This window comes from Mercenaria mercenaria, chromosome 14 (assembly GCF_021730395.1).
Source record: "Mercenaria mercenaria strain notata chromosome 14, MADL_Memer_1, whole genome shotgun sequence".
NCBI classification, from domain to species: domain Eukaryota; kingdom Metazoa; phylum Mollusca; class Bivalvia; order Venerida; family Veneridae; genus Mercenaria; species Mercenaria mercenaria.
In genome coordinates this window covers 42,058,665-42,077,784 of record NC_069374.1, presented here as the reverse complement: position 1 = coordinate 42,077,784, position 19,120 = coordinate 42,058,665, and the positions used below count along the sequence as shown (strand labels likewise).

The following is a 19,120-nucleotide window of genomic DNA, read 5'->3' as shown; positions in this document are numbered from 1 at the left end:
ATAAAATATCTTTGCAAAAAAGACAAAATATAAACAAGCATTGAACTAAACAGAAAATTCAACATTGCCTAATTACAATAAACATAAATCAGTATTTCATAATCAATTATGTATTCAGGCACAATATTAAGAAACTGTTTTTTTGCAACATAAAACATATAAAATGCATGCTTTTGTAGTTTGAATCAACTCTATTGTATGAAGTTCTGACATTATCAACTTCTAAATCTTTACGAACCACATTTAAAAATACATTCTAAAATCTTACATTTAATTTTCAAACAATTGTACCTGTAGATTTTCCCCACCACAAATTTTTCAAAACACAAGTCCAGTATTTTTTGTATTTTTTTCAAACATGGTAATTATATATTGTTACATTTAATCATTGATCCAAGATTAAAATCCATTATAGAATAAGTAAAATTAATCCCATCAACATTTTTATTAAATGTTTGTGTTTCAGCTTAAATACACTCTCAACATAATGTCATTTTTTCACCGTTATTAAACTCTGTCATTGATTACTTCCCCTAATGAAAATCAAATGTACTTGCAGGAGTAGTCTTTCTTGATCAAATCCCTAGGTGGCCATACCAAACTTAAAATAAAATATATATCGTCATTAACACTTTGTAGGTTTAGATGTAACCTTAGAGTAAATAAATATTCTAACACGGCTACATTTGATTGCAAGTGAAACAAAGAAGAAGTTCCAGCTCTATATATTCTGTGATAAACAACAACTGACGTGAAGGCTGGCAAAGAGAGCATTATGACGTCAATTTTGACATAAAATCTCTTATGACGTCCTGTTTATTACTACTCATGTAAATGAACCCTAGCAATTTTTATCAAAATATTTCAGTGAATTTAAGAATGAAAACAATCAAGACCTCGTCTAATTATAAAAATTACCATCATCATTCACATTCAGATATTAAACCACGAGGGCTCAATTCCTGCTCCTGAATATCTGACCAGATTTTTTTTATAACAGATAATTATAATTACTTGATCAATATTACACAATGTCTTTTCCCCATAACTCAGAGCCTTCTCATTGACTTTTAAGTTCAGGAAAGTTGTACAATAAAGTCCCAGTCAGGTGTTGGATCACCTATTCATAGGTTGTCGGTTGATACTTTTGTGCAATGAAGACATTATAAAAAGAAATCAGAGATTAATACTTGACTGCCTGGCACCATTACAGAGAAGTGCATAATGACCTAATGGTGGTTGTCCCAAGCATATTATTCCTGCTGAGGGTAATAATTGTTCCGGAATTGTTCAAGGCATCTTTAATAGTACCAGTAATGCTTTAATTTGTCAGTAGGCAATTGACACCAGACTGATTTTAATATTGAACTGGTTTGTAACAAGAGCTGTTTGTAAGACAGCGCACTCCACTATTCAGCGATCTGACAGTAAAATGAATTTATGTATCACTTTAAATAAAACAAGCAAATTCGATGAAATGGTATCCCCCGCCGAAAGGGTTTGTGGTGAGGAAAGGCAAAAAAAAATATACGGCAAAAAGTTAAGGATGTTACTAAGAAGCAAATAATTTCATAAGTCAAAATCAATTTAACAGAAAACAAATGTTTAATTAAAGAGTACATAATAAATGTATGATACTTTGATCCTGACTAAAGAATTTATATTAAATGGAATATGCTTACTGTAATAAGCTTAGCTTTCAAAATTAAATGCAGTTAATTGAAATGTGAGCTTGAAGTTTAACTGGAACGAAATATTGTCTTTGATTGGTTTGGCACCAAGTGTTGCTGTTTAACATGTACATTTGAACTTAAAAGAACTGATGTCCTTAAGAGAACACAATCAAGTAAGATATCTTGAACATGGCTGGGGGCAAGGTTGGTGCAATGACAACTTAACATGTTGAAGGTTTGAACATTTAAAAAAAAAAAAAAGGAATGTAAATATATATATATGTTAATTTTTTTTTTTTAGGGGAATGGGGTTGTTGAACAGGTGAGGAAACAAAACTTCTCATGTTGATTATAAATACTGATGAAAAGTTGAAAAGTTTAAAATGAAAAAAAAAAAAAAAATTTGGGTGAAGTGGGGGAGTTGGGGGGTGGGGGGGAGTGGGGCAGAGGATGCATGACTGGGTGGAGGAGCGAGGTGGGAGAATGGTACAACTTGCATGTTGATAAATATTCATGGAAGGTTTGTAAAAAAATCTAAAATAAGGAATGAAAAAAAAAAAAAATTGGGGGGAGGGGTAGGAGGTGTGACCAAGGTAAGGGGGTGACCAGGTGTGGGTGCACAACTTCACATGTTTATAATAAATGTTCAGGGAAAAGAATGAAAGAAATTCAATGAAATTCTACCAAATGGTAAGTTTGTTATGTACAAATATGTGGATTTTTATATAATTAAGGAGCAATAACTCTGAAGTTACAAAAGAAATCCGAACGAAACTGTGTGTGCACAACCACATAATGGTGATCTAAATCCTGTTTAAGTTTCGTAGTTCTAGGTCAAATATATCAAAAGTTATGATGCAGAAATTGCCATATTTATAATACCCTATATATTTAACACTAGAAACTTCTAAGGGCCATAACTCTGGTGTTACTTGGGCAATTTGACTGAAACTTGACGGGCCGCATAAACTCATAGTGGTGAACATGTATATGAAGTTTTATATAAATATTCCCAACCACTTCCTAGATATGGCTCCGGACGGACACCACTTCCTAGATATGGCTCCGGACGGACGGACAACGCCAAAACTATATCCCTCCGACTTTTGTCGGGGGATAACAAGAGGTCCCTGAAGGCCCTGTAATGCTATCCTGAAGAAAGAAGGTCAGTAGGTCACATTCATGGTCACTGGTCAGTTTTAAGATCGGTGTGCAAAAACTGTACATGCCATCCAAATTTCAAGGCTGTATCTTAAAAAAAAAAAAAGTAGGTCAGTAGGTCACATTTCACATGACCCAGATTTGAACTTGACCTAAAGGTTAACATTCTGACCAAGTTTCAAGAAGATACAGTCATAAATGTGGCCTCTAGTGTTAACAAGCTTTTCCTTTTATTTGACCTGGTGACCTAGTTTTTGACCCCACCTGACCCAGATTTGAATTTGACCTAAAGATCATCAAGATTAGCATTCTGACCAAGTTTCATTAAGATATTATCATAAATGTGGCATCTAGAGTCTTAACAAGCTTACGTTTGATTTGACCTGGTGACATAGGTTTTTACTCCAAATACCTCAGATTTGAACTTGACCTAGAGATCATCAAAGTTAACATTCTGACCAAGTTTCATTAAGAGATGTCATGAATGTGGCATCTAGAGTGTTAATTAGCTATTCCTCTGATTTGACCTGGCGACCTAGTTTTTGACCCCACCCGACCCAGATTTGAACTTGACCTAGAGATCATCAAGATTAACATTCTGACCGAGTTTCATTTAGGTATGGTCATAAATGTGGCCTCTAGAGTGTTTACTAGCTTTTCCTTTGATTTGACCTGGAGACCTAGCTTTTGACCCCACCTGACCCAGATTTGAACTTGACCTAAAGATCATCAAGGTTAACATTCTGACCAAGTTTCTTAAGATATAGTCTTAAATGTGGCCTCTAGAGTGTTAACTAGCTTTTCCTTTGATTTGACGTAGTTTTTGACCCCACCTGACCAAGATTTGAACCCGACCTAAAGATCATCAAGATTAATATTCTGAAAATTTTTCATTAAGATGTGGTCATAAATGTGGCCTCTAGCTTTTCCTTTGATTTGACCTTGTGACCTAGTTTTTGACCCTATATAACCCAGATTCGAACTTGCCTAAAGATCATCAAGATTAACATTCTGACCAAGTTTCATGAAGATACAGTCATAAATGTGGCCTCTAGAGTGTTAACAAGCTTTTCCTTTGATTTGACCTGGTGACCTAGTTTTTGACCCAAGATGAACCAATGTCAAACTCGTCCAAGATTTTATTAAGGGTAACATTCTAACCAAGTTTCATTAAAATTGGGCCAAAATTGTGACACCTCGAGTGTTAACAAGCTTCTCCTTTGATCTGACCTGGTGACCTAGTTTTTGACCCCAGATGACCAAATATCAAACTCGTCCAAGATTTTATTGAGGCTAACATTCTGACCAAGTTTCATGAAGATTGGGTTAAAATTGTGACCTCTAGAATATTAACGGTCAAATTGTTGATGACGGACGACGACGACGGACACAGGGCGATCACAAAAGCTCACCCGTACCCCCCTACACCACTCTGCATACTACGTCTAAGGTCCTAGCTACGCACCTGCTTAGCCAGTCTGTTAATTTACAGACTGAAAATTCTTTTCATCCTTCTATAGCAGGGGCTGATATTTAGCCAATTCCTAACTTAATGCAAATTTGCTTTATTAACCCTTACCCTGCTATATTTCTATTATGAACTTGTCCGTCTTTCAATTTGGACAGTACCATTAACTGTTTAAAGGGGTGCTTACCAAAAAGATACTGACTGAATGGCGAACAGTGCAGATCAGGATCAGACTGCATGGATGTGCATGCTGATCAATGTCTACACTGGTCGCAGAGGCAGAAATCAATCATGTCCAGCATGATTATTTAATAAACAAAATCAGAAATACAATTTACGATTTGTGAGAGATTCCAGTCATTTTCATTTTTATGCACTTTACAGTATAGGCTCCACATACATTAGTTAGGCTGATAAGGTAAGCTTTCAGTAATCAAAAAACGTTACCTTAGTGTTACCTTAACAATGTCGTAAATTCAGCCATATCGTAAGTTTTGAGTTAGCCAATAAATTGTCATGAAGATATTAAATTATTGCTGCCAATGGCAACTGATTTCATGTACTTTAATAAGCTTACCTTTCACCATGTTGACAGAATGAGATTTGCTTCTTTTATCCATTTTCCTTTTCAAACTGCAATTAACAGTAGATGATCATGGTCATTCCCGGCAACAGGTGTTTTACCCCCACCCACCGTGGCACATCTTTTATATGACACGTGTTGTAAAGCAGACAAAATAACATCATCTGAGTCACGCAGATCGATACATTCAAAAGCAGAATGTTTGGAACGTGTGGCAAATATGGTCAATAATTCATGAATTCCAATATTCTCAGTCGCAATAAATAGCGATAGTAGCACGTGCGTCACATGTCACCAGCGATAACTGCCGTCTTAACGCCGTAACATACAAACGGTCACGGTCATATTAACTATCTATGGTCTTCTGATCTTGGTTTGTCAAAGTTTTGTCACTAACATTGTTTAAGAATTGTTAACTCCAGGCTTAAAGACCAGTTTGTTCAAAGATGGAGAAGTACACTAACCAACTCTTAGTAAATGTCTCAATTATCGTATACTTATACTTCAACTTCGACAGGAATAATGTATCTTTTTATGTCCCTGACTTCAACTTCAACTGTGTTACTTCCAACAATCAAAGTCGATTATAACTGGAAGGTCGGGGTCATTAGTAAAATCTTACTATTATACAAGGGTGTTATACAAGTAAAAATGATTGTGTTAGAACATGTAAGCAGCTAGGCTGTTAGTCTTGCACTTATAGCCTTGGTGTTGTATGGGAGTTCATTCCAATATCTGACTGTGCGAGGGAAGAAAAAGTTGATGTGAAACTGTGTTCATGAGAATGGCACAGAGAAGCTATTGTTTCTAGATATATAGTGTCTACCATGACAATGCTATTATTCTACGTTGTAGCATGTAGCATTGCTGTGACACTACTTGGTATGAGTAGTCATTCATGACATATCTAGCTGCAGCTCTTTGCACTGTTTCTATATCATGTGTAAGAGTTTTTTGCCATGGGTGACATATAAAGGGGATTTTGTTTTTGAAAAGTATTTCAACATTTTGTCTTTGGATCTAGCTAATACTTTTCATGAACCACAAACTGCCTTTTCAAAAAGGAAGATTTTTTAAAATATAGACAGAAATCTTAGAACTTGTAATCCATGCAACCAAAATACTTTAGGTAATGAATTTAATTATCTTCTTTTTTTCAGTGTAATCACTTTACAGCTAAAAGAAGAAACTATGTAAAAGAGTACTATAATTCATCCAAATGCTCTCAAATTTTCACAGCTAATGAACAGCACGAGAAAGAAGTAAAAAAATTCAATCTTTTGTAAACATATCATAGCCATATGCAATTGAATACTCCCATTCTCACAGACGATATTTGTTTGTTTCGGTGTGGGATTGGAGTGTCTTTCGCGAGTTTTCATTTTGTTGTTGTTGCTGTTTATGTTGTTGTTGTTGTTGTCAGATGCCCACTAAGGACCTTGACTTTATCAATAAAACTTGAAACCAGTCTGCACATGACACTGAGACGAGGGCCACATTTTGAGCCAGCGAAAAAAAGGATTGTTTGACCCAGTATCTCGAATAGAAAGAAAATGTGAAAAATAACATAGAAACATAAAATTAAAGTTAGTTTATCATGAAAGTGTGCAGTTGTTTGAATAATTGAGTTATTCTGGTGGTATTTTGGATATGACATAAAAAAATACAATTTTAATCCGAAATAAAACGTACACATAAGGATAACTGGACGAGCTTACAGTTCAGTTATGTATCCAATAATCTTACTGTAACAAAGAGATAACGTTGTAAGTTCATGTTCATCACCATATCGTACGATGAAATTCACCAGCAACAAATATATATATATATTGCTGATGAATTTCATCGTACGACTATATGATATTATATAGAGTGATCTCCACTACCGGACATTTTACCGAAAATAAATAGAATAAGCTATGTACGAAGGGAAAATTGAAATATCGCTTATACTTATTGCATGTCTATTTCGTAAGTACTTTATATTGAACTCCATTTTCCCCTGTGTCGTGTCTGATTGTGTTTTTTTCCTACAATCTAAAAATTATAAACATGTATCGTGTAGAAACTAATAAAATATAAACATGTAGATTATATCTTCCCTTGCTATTTTCCTTTGTTCCTGGCTAAAATATTTTTTGCAGGAGAGTATTAGTAATATAAAATAACGAGATTGGCGTGCACTGATTTATTGTTGTCATATTACTATGGTAACTATATCGAAACCTAGGACTTCAGAGGTTGTAATTGATCTCATAAATGGAGCGTACCTATCTAACTAAAGTATATGTATTTATGTATTTATTTCGTGTTTGTTCAAAGTTTATGTCAAAGTTGTTTTATTTTAGACATGTCATCTCAGTTTGTACTGGGCGGTTCTGCGAGCAGCATAGACCATTGTCCTGATACAGTCGCTCATGGAAGATACCTGCATTCATTTCGCGAAAAGTGTTACGAGTTTGTCATATACAAAGAAAAGTATTGGACGGAAGCGAGGTAAAATTGGTTGGAGAAATTCATAAAATTTGCGCTTGGCAAAAGAGTTTTGCGATTCCGAAAAATTAATTATTTAGGAATTTGCAAAATATGCCATTCATACACCGACTTCCGCTTTAAAAGCTCACATATCCATGATGTCAGCAACATCACTTGCTACTGTAGTTATATCTATTTCAGACATGACTGTCAGAAAAAAGGTGGAGACCTTGTTCTAGTGGATGACGCTGCTATACAAACCTTCATAGTCAGTACTCTTCATACACTAGGGAACACAAAAGATGGTGTCTGGATAGGTCTCACTGATAGGAGCAACGAACTACACTGGCAATGGGTAAATGGTAAGTTCATACACTAGGAAAAGCAAAAGACGGCATCTGGATAAGTCTCATTGATAAACGTCACGACTGGCAATGGGTGAATAGTAATACACTTGAGAACACAAAGGAGTGGCATCTGGATAGGTTTCACTGATATACGTGACGAATTATACTGGCAATGGCTAAATGGTAAGTTCATACACTAGCGGAACACCAAGGATGACACCTGGGTAGGTCTCACTTAAAGGAGTCACGAAGTTCACTGGCAATGTGTGAATGATGTCTATATATTAGGAACACACAGGATTGGCATCTGTATATGCCCTACTGATAGATGTTATGAACTACATTGGCAATGGGTGAATGGTAAGTCAATACACTAGGGAACATACAGGATGGCATTTGGATAGGTCTCACTGATACAAGTTACGACCTACACTGGCAATGGGTGAATGGTAAGTTCATCCCCCAGAGAACACGTATGAGGGCATCTGGACGGTATATAATTAGGTCTGACTGATAGACGTCACGAACTACAATGAGTGAATGGTAACTTCCATAAACTAGGGTTTCTTGGTAGATCTCACTTACAGACGTCACGAACTACACTGGTAATGAGTGAATGGTAACTTCCATAAACTAGGGTTTCTTGGTAGATCTCACTTACAGACGACACGAACTACACTGGTAATGAGTGAATGGTAACTTCCATAAACTAGGGTTTCTTGGTAGATCTCACTTACAGACGTCACGAACTACACTGGTAATGAGTGAATGGTAACTTAATGGTAACTTCCATAAACTAGGGTTTCTTGGTAGATCTCACTATACAGACGACACGAACTACATGGTAATGAGTGAATGGTACTTCCATAAACTAGGGTTTCTTGGTAGATCTCACTTACAGACGACACGAACAACACGGGTAATGAGTGAATGGTAACTTCCATAAACTAGGGTTTCTTGGTAGATCTCACTTACAGACGTCACGAACTAAACTGGTAATGAGTGAATGGTAACTTCCATAAACTAGGGTTTCTTGGTAGATCTCACTTACAGACGACACGAACTACACTGGTAATGAGTGAATGGTAACTTCCATAAACTAGGGTTTCTTGGTAGATCTCACTTACAGACGTCACGAACTACACTGGTAATGAGTGAATGATAACTTCATGGTAACTTCCATAAACTAGGTTTCTTGGTAGATCTCACTTATAGACGACACGAACTACACTGGTAATGAGTGAATGGTAACTTCCATAAACTAGGGTTTCTTGGTAGATCTCACTTACAGACGACACGAACTACACTAGTAATGAGTGAATGGTAACTTCCTAAACTAGGGTTTTGTGGTATATTCACTTACAGACGACACGAACTACACTGGTAATGAGTGAATGGTAACTTCCATAAACTAGGTTTTCTTGGTAGATCTCACTTACAGACGACACGAACAACACGGGTAATGAGTGAATGGTAACTTCCATAAACTAGGGTTTCTTGGTAGATCTCACTTACAGACGACACGAACTACACTGGTAATGAGTGAATGGTAACTTCCATAAACTAGGGTTTCTTGGTAGATCTCACTTACAGACGTCACGAACTACACTGGTAATGAGTGAATGATAACTTAATGGTAACTTCCATAAACTAGGGTTTCTTGGTAGATCTCACTTATAGACGACACGAACTACACTGGTAATGAGTGAATGGTAACTTCCATAAACTAGGGTTTCTTGGTAGATCTCACTTACAGACGACACGAACTACACTGGTAATGAGTGAATGGTAACTTCCATAAACTAGGGTTTCTTGGTAGATCTCACTTACAGACGACACGAACTACACTGGTAATGAGTGAATGGTAACTTTCATAAACTAGGGTTTCTTGGTAGATCTCACTTACAGACGACACGAACTACACTGGTAATGAGTGAATGGTAACTTCCATAAACTAGGGTTTCTTGGTAGATCTCACTTACAGACATCACGAACTACACTGGTAATGAGTGAATGGTAACTTCCATAAACTAGGGTTTCTTGGTAGATCTCACTTACAGACGACACGAACTACACTGGTAATGAGTGAACGGTAACTTAATGGTAACTTCCATAAACTAGGGTTTCTTGGTAGATCTCACTTACAGACGACACGAACTACACTGGTAGATATCACTTACAGACGACACGAACTACACTGGTAATGGATGAATGGTAACTTCCATAAACTAGGGTTTCTTGGTAGATCTTACTTACAGACGACACGAACTACACTGGTAATGAGTGAATGGTAACTTCCATAAACTAGGGTTTCTTGGTAGATCTCACTTACAGACGACACGAACTACACTGGTAATGAGTGAATGGTAACTTCCATAAACTAGGGTTTTTTGGTAGATCTCACTTACAGACGACACGAACTACACTGGTAATGAGTGAATGGTAACTTCCATAAACTAGGGTTTCTTGGTAGATCTCACTTACAGACGTCACGAACTACACTGGTAATGAGTGAATGGTAACTTCCATAAACTAGGGTTTCTTGGTAGATCTCACTTACAGACGTCACGAACTACACTGGTAATGAGTGAATGGTAACTTCCATAAACTAGGGTTTCTTGGTAGATCTCACTTACAGACGTCACGAACTGCACTGGTAATGAGTGAATGGTAACTTAATGGTAACTTCCATTAACTAGGGTTTCTTGGTAGATTTCACTTACAGACAACATGAACTACACTGGTAATGAGTGAATGGTAACTTCCATAAACTAGGGTTTCTTGGTAGATCTCACTTACAGACGACACGAACTACACTGGTAATGAGTGAATGGTAACTTCCATAAACTAGGGTTTCTTGGTAGATTTCACTTACAGACGACAAGAATCACACTGGCAAAGGGTGAATCGTAAGTCCACGAAAATGTTTCAAAAATGTGTTTATTTATGACACATGTGCATAATTTCTCTTTCATAACGCAGTGCCACCCCATTCATGTCTTGAAATCATGTCAATAGCAAAGTCCACGGATTATTGTAATAATAACCCAAATCTTTTACAACATGATTTATTTAACGTAAACTGCTTCTATTCGCTATGAGTAAGTAAATACATAACATCGTTTGTTTCAGATATATATGTTCATATAAAATGTATTTGCGTGGGTAATAACCGGCAAGTGCTTGATATGTTAGCAGCAGCCTGTTTCCAATATTTGAATGTTTTAACAGTTTCCAAATGTTTCAGGTGAGCATTTGCATGGTTACAACAACTGGGCACACTTACAAGGTGGGGCTAACTTTCTTCATCTAACACAAGACTGTGCTCAAATTCGCATGGATGACGGTGGACGCTGGCACGATCGAGAATGTCATCTGTGGCCGCAGAAGTTCTCTTACATTTGTGAATATGGTAAATATTGTTTCTACATGTTTTACACCATAGTATCACTACTGAACAGCTAGGACTTACATAGTATCACTACTGAACAGCTAGGACTTACATAGTATCACTACTGAACAGCTAGGACTTACATATTATCACTACTGAACAGCTAGGACTTACATAGTATCACTACTGAACAGCTAGGACTTACATAGTATCACTACTGAACAGCTAGGACTTACATAGTATCACTACTGAGCAGCTAGGACTTACATAATATCACTACTGAACAGCTAGGACTTACATGTTTCATCAGTAATTCATAACATAACAACAACACGGAACAGCTAGTACTTACATGCTTCATCAGTATTTTATAACATAACAACAACACGGAACAGCTAGTACTTACATGCTTCATCAGTATTTTATAACATAACGACAACACGGAACAGCTAGTACTTACATGCTTCACCAGTATTTTATAACATAACAACAACACGGAACAGCTAGTACTTACATGCTTCATCAGTACTTTATAACATAACGACAACACGGAACAGCTAGTACTTACATGCTTCATCAGTACTTTATAACATAACGACAACACGGAACAGCTAGTACTTACATGCTTCATCAGTATTTTATAACATAACGACAACACGGAAAAGCTAGGACTTACATGCTTCATCAGTATTTTATAACATAACGACAACAATGAACAGCAATTCTTACGTGCTTCATCAGTATTTTATAACATAACGACAACACGGAACAGCTAGGCTTACATGCTTCACCAGTATTTCATAACATAATAACAGCACCAAACAGCAATGCTTACATGCTTCATCAGTATTTTATAACATAACGACAACACAGAACAGCTAGGCTTATGAGTTCTGCTCAACCCGGGGCTAGAGGGCGTGGACGGTAGCATGCATTTCCACTACCATGAGCAGGCTCAATCAAACCGAGCCTGCAACATTTTCGTTTTTGTCGTGTTGGGCGACCTGTGAAGTTTCCACTTTTCTTTATTTTACATGCTTCATCAGTAATTCATAACATAACAACACCACGAAACAGCAATGCTTACATGCTTCATCAGTATTTTATAACGTAATGACAACACGGAACAGCTAGTCTTACATGCTTCACCAGTATTTCATAACATAACGACAACACGGAACAGCTAGGTTTACATGTTTCATCAGTAATTCATAACATAACGACAACATTGGATAGCTATGACTTACATGCTTCATCAGTATTTTATAACATAACGACTACAGGGAACAGCTAGCTTTACATGCTTCATCAGTATTTCAAAACATAACAACAACACGGAACATCTAGGCTTACATGCTTCATCAGTATTTCATAACATAACGACTACACGTAACAGCTAGGCTTCGTCAGTATTTTATAACATAACAACAACATGGAACAGCTAGTACTTACATGCTTCATCAGTATTTTACAACATAACGACAACATGGAACAGCTAGTACTTACATGCTTCATCAGTATTTTATAACATAACAACAACAACACGGAAAAGCTAGGACTTACATGCTTCATCAGTATTTATAACATAACGACTACATGGAAAAGCTAGTACTTACATACTTCGTTAGTACTTTATAACATAACGGCAACAAGGAACAGCAAGGACTTACATGCTTCATCTGAATTTCATAACATAACAACAACACGGAAAAACTCTGACTTACATACTTCATTAGTAGTTTATAACATAACGGCAACAAGGAACAGCTAGGAATTACATGCTTCATCTGTATTTCATAACATAACGACTACACGGAAAAGCTAGGACTTACATGCTTCATTAATAGTTTATAACATAACGACAACAAGGAACAGCTAGCTTACATGGTTCATCAGTATTTCTTAACAAAACAACAACACGGAAAAGCTAGGACTTACATGCTTCATTAATAGATTATAACATAACGACAACAAGGAACAGCTAGGACTTACATGCTTCGTTAATAGTTTATAACATAACGACAACAAGGAACAGATAGGACTTACATGCTTCATCTGTATTTCATAACATAACGACTACACGGAAAAGCTAGGACTTACTTGCTTCATTAGTAGTTTATAACATAATGACAACAAGGAACAGCTAGGACTTACATGCTTCATCAGTATTTCATAACATAACAACAACACGGAAAAGCTAGGACTTACATGCTTCATTAATAGTTTATAACATAACGACAACAAGGAACAGCTAGGACTTACATGGTTCATCTGTATTTCATAACATAACGTCTACACGGAAAAGCTAGGACTTACATGCTTCATTAGTAGTTTATAACATAGCAACAACACGAAACAGCTAGCTTACATGCTTCATCAGTAATTCATAACATAACAACAACATGGAAAAGCTAGGACTTACATGCTTCATTAGAAGTTTATAACGAAACGACAACAAGGAATAGCTAGGTCTTACATGCTTTATCAGTATTTTATAACATAGCAACAACACGGAACAGCTAGTACTTACATGCTTCATCAGTATTTCATAACATAACGACTACAAGGAACAACTAGGCTTCATCAGTATCTTATAACATAACGACAACACGGAACAGCTAGTACTTACATGCTTCATCAGTATTTTACAACATAACGACAACATGGAACCGCTAGTACTTACATGCTTCATCTGTATTTCATAACATAACGACTACATGGAAAAACCAGTACTTACATGCTTCATTAGTACTTTATAACATTATAAGAACATGGAACAGCTAGGCTTACATGCTTTATCAGTATTTTATAACATAATAACAACACGGAACAGCTAGTACTTACATGCTTCATCTGTATTTCATAAGATAACGATTACATGGAAAAAACAATACTTACATGCTTCATTAGTACTTTATAACATTATAAGAACACGGAACAGCTAGGCTTACATGCTTCATCAGTATTTTATACTGAACATAACGACAACTGGGAACCGCTAGTACTTACATGCTTCATCAGTATTTCATAACATAACGACAACACTGAACAGCAAGGACTTACATGCTTCATTAGCTGTTTATAACATAACGACAACGAGGAAAAGCTAGGACTTACATGCTTCATTAGTAGTTTATAACATAACGACAACGAGGAACAGCTAGTACTTACATGCTTCATCAGTATTTCATAACATAATGACTACATGGAAAAGCTAGGACTTACATGCTTCATTAGTAGTTTATAACATAACGACAACGAGGAACAGCTAGTACTTACATGCTTCATCAGTATTTCATAACATAACGACTACATGGAAAAGCTAGGACTTACATCTTCATTAGTAGTTTATAACATAACGACAACGAGGAACAGCTAGGACTTACATGCTTCATCAATATTTTATAATATAACAACAACACGGAAAAGCTAGGACTTACATGCTTCATTAGTAGTTTATAACATAACGACTACACGGAACAGCTAGGCTTACATGCTTCTTTAGTAGTTTATAACATAACAACAACACGGAACAGCTAGCTTACATGCTTCATCAGTATTTCGTGACGACTACATGGGAAAGCTATGACTTACAAGCTTCATTATTCTTTTATAACATAACAACAACACTTAACAGGTAGGACTTACATACTTTATCAGTATTATGTAACATAACAACAGCACAGAACAGCTAGGACTTACATACTTTATCAGTATTTTGTAACATAACAACAGCACAGAACAGCTTGGACTTACATGATTTATCATCATCATAATTGATATGAATATAAATGTTCTTGACATATTTTACTGCATTTGTACTAAGATGTAATATTGTTAGTATATGCTTGAAAAGATGTTTCACCATTTCAGAGATGTCAACACGTTATACCAATCTGCCGAAACTGTCCACATCAGCGTCTACCCCTACAGAGTTTTCTTCTCTGTTAGCTTCAAGCTTCAATACTAAATCCGAAAGTCAACAAACATCAACAAAAGAACTTCAACAGACTTTAGTAAATACAGAAACTCCGATTAAAACGCTGCAAACAGAAACCCCCTTTTCGACTGATTTATCACCTAATCATTCCATACAATTACTTCCGGTATTGCCAGCTAACATAGCAAACTCAATTAAAACATCTACTTTCTTGCGTACTCTTTCTACATCAAAGACTAAAACGTCAGTTTTCTTGCATACTGCTCCTGTCTCAAAGACAGGTTTAAATTCACCAGGGACGATACAGAGTCATTTCACTACTGACGCAGCTGCAATTAACAATAAAATAGAAACCATACTTATAACCAGACATGATTCCGCTACACCTACCAAAACATTAACCACTTTACGGTCAGTTGACAATGCTAGAACGTCTACAGAAAAGCCAGTTCTTTGTTCTGAACTAAACTGTGCTAACTCGTGTCCGAGAGGTTATGCCGGAGTATACGTAGGACTTGACGGATGCATAAGGTGCAGGTGTAACTAGGATAGTACAAGCAAAAACGTAGTGCAGTCTGGTTTGATCAACATAATTGTTGTATAATAACTGTAGGTATTTTAGCCTGTTTCAGGATGACACTATTCTCAGATCTTCCCGGCAAGTTTCATCAATATACAATTCGTTACGCTGACTTAGTAGTTTTAAATTCCAGCAAAAAGCATTTGTGTGATTTAATCTACATAAATATGCAAATGAAATAAAAAGACGGACGCAAAAGCTTTCAGCTAAAGGTAGGCATAGGAAACAGAGATCAATAAAATTTACTAATCATACCTGTCCTGTTTTACAAGACCTGCTCTAATGTAACATTTTGATACAAGCAAAACTGTATTATCTTCACTATTAAATACTTAGTGGTACATTTGTAAATCATTTTATTATCGGCTTGTTAACAGTTAATTTTTCACCATAAGTAAGCTGACAAAAACATATGAAGCAGTTTTTAAAGGGTAAATTAAACACATATGAATATATCCTAAATGTTTTTGTTGTTGCAAAAGGTATGATATTGTGTCTAAAACCGTTTTCGTATTCCACTCAATTGTGTAATTGCAAGGGAAGTAAACCAGTAGATATCTCTGAGTTGTCATCTTTGCGGATCACAACTTTGAATTTAAAAATATTAAAACTTCTGTTATTGGTGTAAACGAAACTATCACAAATTTCACAACTGTAAAATCATTTTTGGCTATCTGAAGGACTTGGAAATAAATTTCTTTACTTTATTTAATGTATTTCTATCTTTGAAAAAATTAAGGTATATCTCGTCGCATTACGCTACGTTGAGCCTAACTGGATTCCGTAGTATAGCATGATGTGTGTGTATAAAAATAAACGGAAAATAAATAAGACATAATCAAGGCAAAAGATGCAGCTTAATTTTCATAGAAGTGTGTGTTTTCTTCTCGTGTTGCCATGGATATTGGCTATAGAAGTTAAGAGTTGTAACATTAGAAGATTAAAATGAGCGCAAAACCGCCCAACATCAAGTAGCTATGGAAGCCCTGGAGGGCAATTTTGACTTGTGACTAATGACTATTGGGCGTGGGCAGTGTTGCATTTTCCATTACTGCTCATGAACAGACTCAATCAAATTGAGTCTGCAATTTTCACTGTTTGCCTTGTTCTTGGTGCTTCCGAGGGATCTACTTTCCAGATTTTATTAAGACTTGTGACTTTTGAGTTATGGCTTGTACCTTCCGTGTAATATTGGTGCGCGTTTGTAGAACGTGCGTAGAAGATGGCTGACGTTGGCAACGATGGCAAAGCTCTCTAAAAGGTAAGTAGTCTTGCTCATTTTGCAAAATTGGAAGAGCATTGTTAATGACTGATGTCCGAGTTTACATGGAACTATTTCGGCATAATTCGTAAGAAATGCATTGACAGATGTTTGGTATACCATCAGATTCAATGTGTATAATGTTGGCTAATAAATGAAAACTATTTCTGGTTAATCTAGTCAATTTTGGCATGTGCAAATTTGTGTTCTTCGTCAGTAGATGAGATATGCTGGTGCTTACTAGTCTCCTTGTAGTATGCTCTGTTCCTGCGTGACCTTCGCAGTACTTCCACATTGTAGTATGCTCTGTTCCTGCGTGACCTTCGCAGTACTTCCACATTGTAGTATGCTCTGTTCCTGCGTGACCTTCGCAGTACTTCCACATTGTAGTATGCTCTGTTCCTGCGTGACCTTCGCAGTACTTTTACATTGTAGTAGGCTATGTTCCTGCGAGACCTTCGCAGTACTTCCACGTGCAAGTAACATTTCCTGGTGGAACATATCACTTTTACTATTACAGATAAGTTATCAACAGACAATCAAATTTCTCATGTTGACACTGCTGGAAATGGTAGCTGGTGTGGTGTTTACTTATTTGCCTACAACATCTTCAAATAATGGAAGATCCTCACTCATTGTTGAATATTTCAAACTAGGATTTAAGTACATAGAAATTCTTGGATATTTGCTGTTAAGACACGGGATTCTGTTGTCACTACGTCAATTGAAAAACATTCTTAAGAAGCTAAACCTGAAACGTCGGGGATTGCACACCTACACATCACTGGATACAGTTATTCATAGGGATGGGAACGAATGTTCGAATATTCGAATATTCGAAAATCTGTCGAATATTCGAATATGAAAATCAAATTCGAATATTCGTAAATTATTGCATTTTTTTTTTCAAAATAAGTTTCATTGATTTTGGGCAATATGAACGAGACATACAGAATAAAACCATGTCATGTTAGTTTATCACGTATCAAAAGATGTCCAATTAACAAGAAAATAGCAATGCATAATTGGCAGTGGCCATCGTTACTTATTAACAGTTTGCAACAGGCGTCAATGTGTCAGATGCATGTCAAAAGATGTCCAATTAACAAGAAAATTGAATGCATAATTACCTGGGGTCATCGCTACGGATTAACAGTTTGTATAAGCCGTAAATGTGATATTTCTTTATCTTTTGTTCATTTTTATTGGCGCCTGTTTTATGTAACAAGTTGTAGATTTTTTTTTTTTCGAAAACAATACCAAACTTGTAGATATTGTCGATCTTTTCACAATATTTTGTACGAGGTTTCAGACCATCCGCAGAATCGGTTTTCATCCGCAATCGGCCGTATTCGAATTAAATTTTGAAGTAGTTAATAATAAAATCAAGAAAAACGTATGATTGATGCACAAGTTCATGTTGAAGGAGGTTTAAGTCTGCCTTACTTGCATTTTACACGACGATTTTTACACGCCGATTGAAATTTTTCAAAATGGCGGCGGTAATACAACAGCGCGTCACGTGTTTAAATGGGACGACCTGCTATTTTTAGATAAAATTGCGACGGTCTAAATTATAATCGTTTTGATTTTTTGTATCATTTTGAAGCTAAAACACTGAATTAGTTAAATATGTTCATGATTTATACTGACAGAATCGTGAAATAAAACGCTAGGATCGGCGGGTTTCGCTATGTAGGATCGGGTTACCCGAAATAAACATTTTTTTTTTTTTGGCCTTATTTACGATGATCCACGCTTTAAACAAATGAATACGTTGTGTATATGCCAGTCACTTAATAAGAATTTAAAGCTTCCATTAAAACTAACCGAATATTCGAATATATTCGAATATGGCAAACCGAATATTCGAATATTGATTTCAGTATTCGTTCCCATCCCTAGTTATTCATGTTATCGACAAGGAACTACAGACTAGCGGACAATATACTGGTTATTGATCGAAGTGGCACCAGCTGTGGTGCCAGTGCAAATGAGGGAGATGATTCAGTTAAAATCTTAACTGACTTCATGGAGAGGGAAAAAATTCCACATGAGAGTAGACGTTCCACATTCTCAAACAAATTTGCAGTACGAAACGTCAATGCGGCCCACAGCATTAAAGATTTGCAGCGTGCTTTCATAAAATTAGAAAATAAAATGTCATGGTTGGAAATGTGTTACAATATCTGTCAGAAAATTTAATCATCACAACAGACTAACTGTTAGATGACTACATCA

The 19,120-nt window shown here is 36.2% G+C and overlaps 2 protein-coding genes across 4 annotated transcripts in view; one reads left to right on the top strand and one right to left on the bottom strand.

The window, feature by feature from the left end:
• LOC123527391 (kazrin-like) overlaps positions 1-5,147 on the bottom strand; it is a 104,001-nt gene extending 98,854 nt beyond the window's left edge. Inside the window, exons 1-2 of one of the 3 annotated variants that reach the window (XM_045306800.2) lie at positions 4,880-5,147; positions 269-601 (exon numbers count right to left, since the gene is read on the bottom strand). Coding sequence is in view for 1 of the 3 variants with exons in the window: in XM_045306802.2 (XP_045162737.2) it covers positions 4,880-4,922 (43 nt within the window). In the remaining 2 variants the exon portion in view is untranslated. Of the gene's footprint in view, positions 1-268; positions 602-1,014; positions 1,119-4,879 lie in introns of those variants that run through there. The other 2 variants (XM_053523322.1, XM_045306802.2) reach the window with 2 other exon arrangements.
• A 1,542-nt stretch (positions 5,148-6,689) lies between these two features.
• LOC123528205 (secretory phospholipase A2 receptor-like) lies at positions 6,690-16,278 on the top strand. Its single transcript, XM_045307935.2, has 5 exons — positions 6,690-6,856; positions 7,234-7,381; positions 7,562-7,722; positions 10,955-11,119; positions 14,972-16,278. Exons 1-5 carry the CDS (start codon positions 6,805-6,807, stop codon positions 15,583-15,585), a joined length of 1,140 nt encoding a protein of 379 aa, XP_045163870.2. The 5' UTR covers positions 6,690-6,804; the 3' UTR covers positions 15,586-16,278.
• The last annotated feature ends 2,842 nt before the right edge of the window (positions 16,279-19,120 follow it).

Excerpts from the sequence above, each read along its gene's own strand:
- LOC123528205 (XM_045307935.2), top strand. The coding sequence starts at position 6,805 with ATGTACGAAGGGAAAATTGAAATATCGCTTATACTTATTGCATGTCTA. Across the intron at positions 6,857-7,233 it reads ACTTATTGCATGTCTATTTC|ACATGTCATCTCAGTTTGTA; the intron begins GTAAGTACTTTA and ends GTTTTATTTTAG. Across the intron at positions 7,382-7,561 it reads AAGTATTGGACGGAAGCGAG|ACATGACTGTCAGAAAAAAG; the intron begins GTAAAATTGGTT and ends TATCTATTTCAG.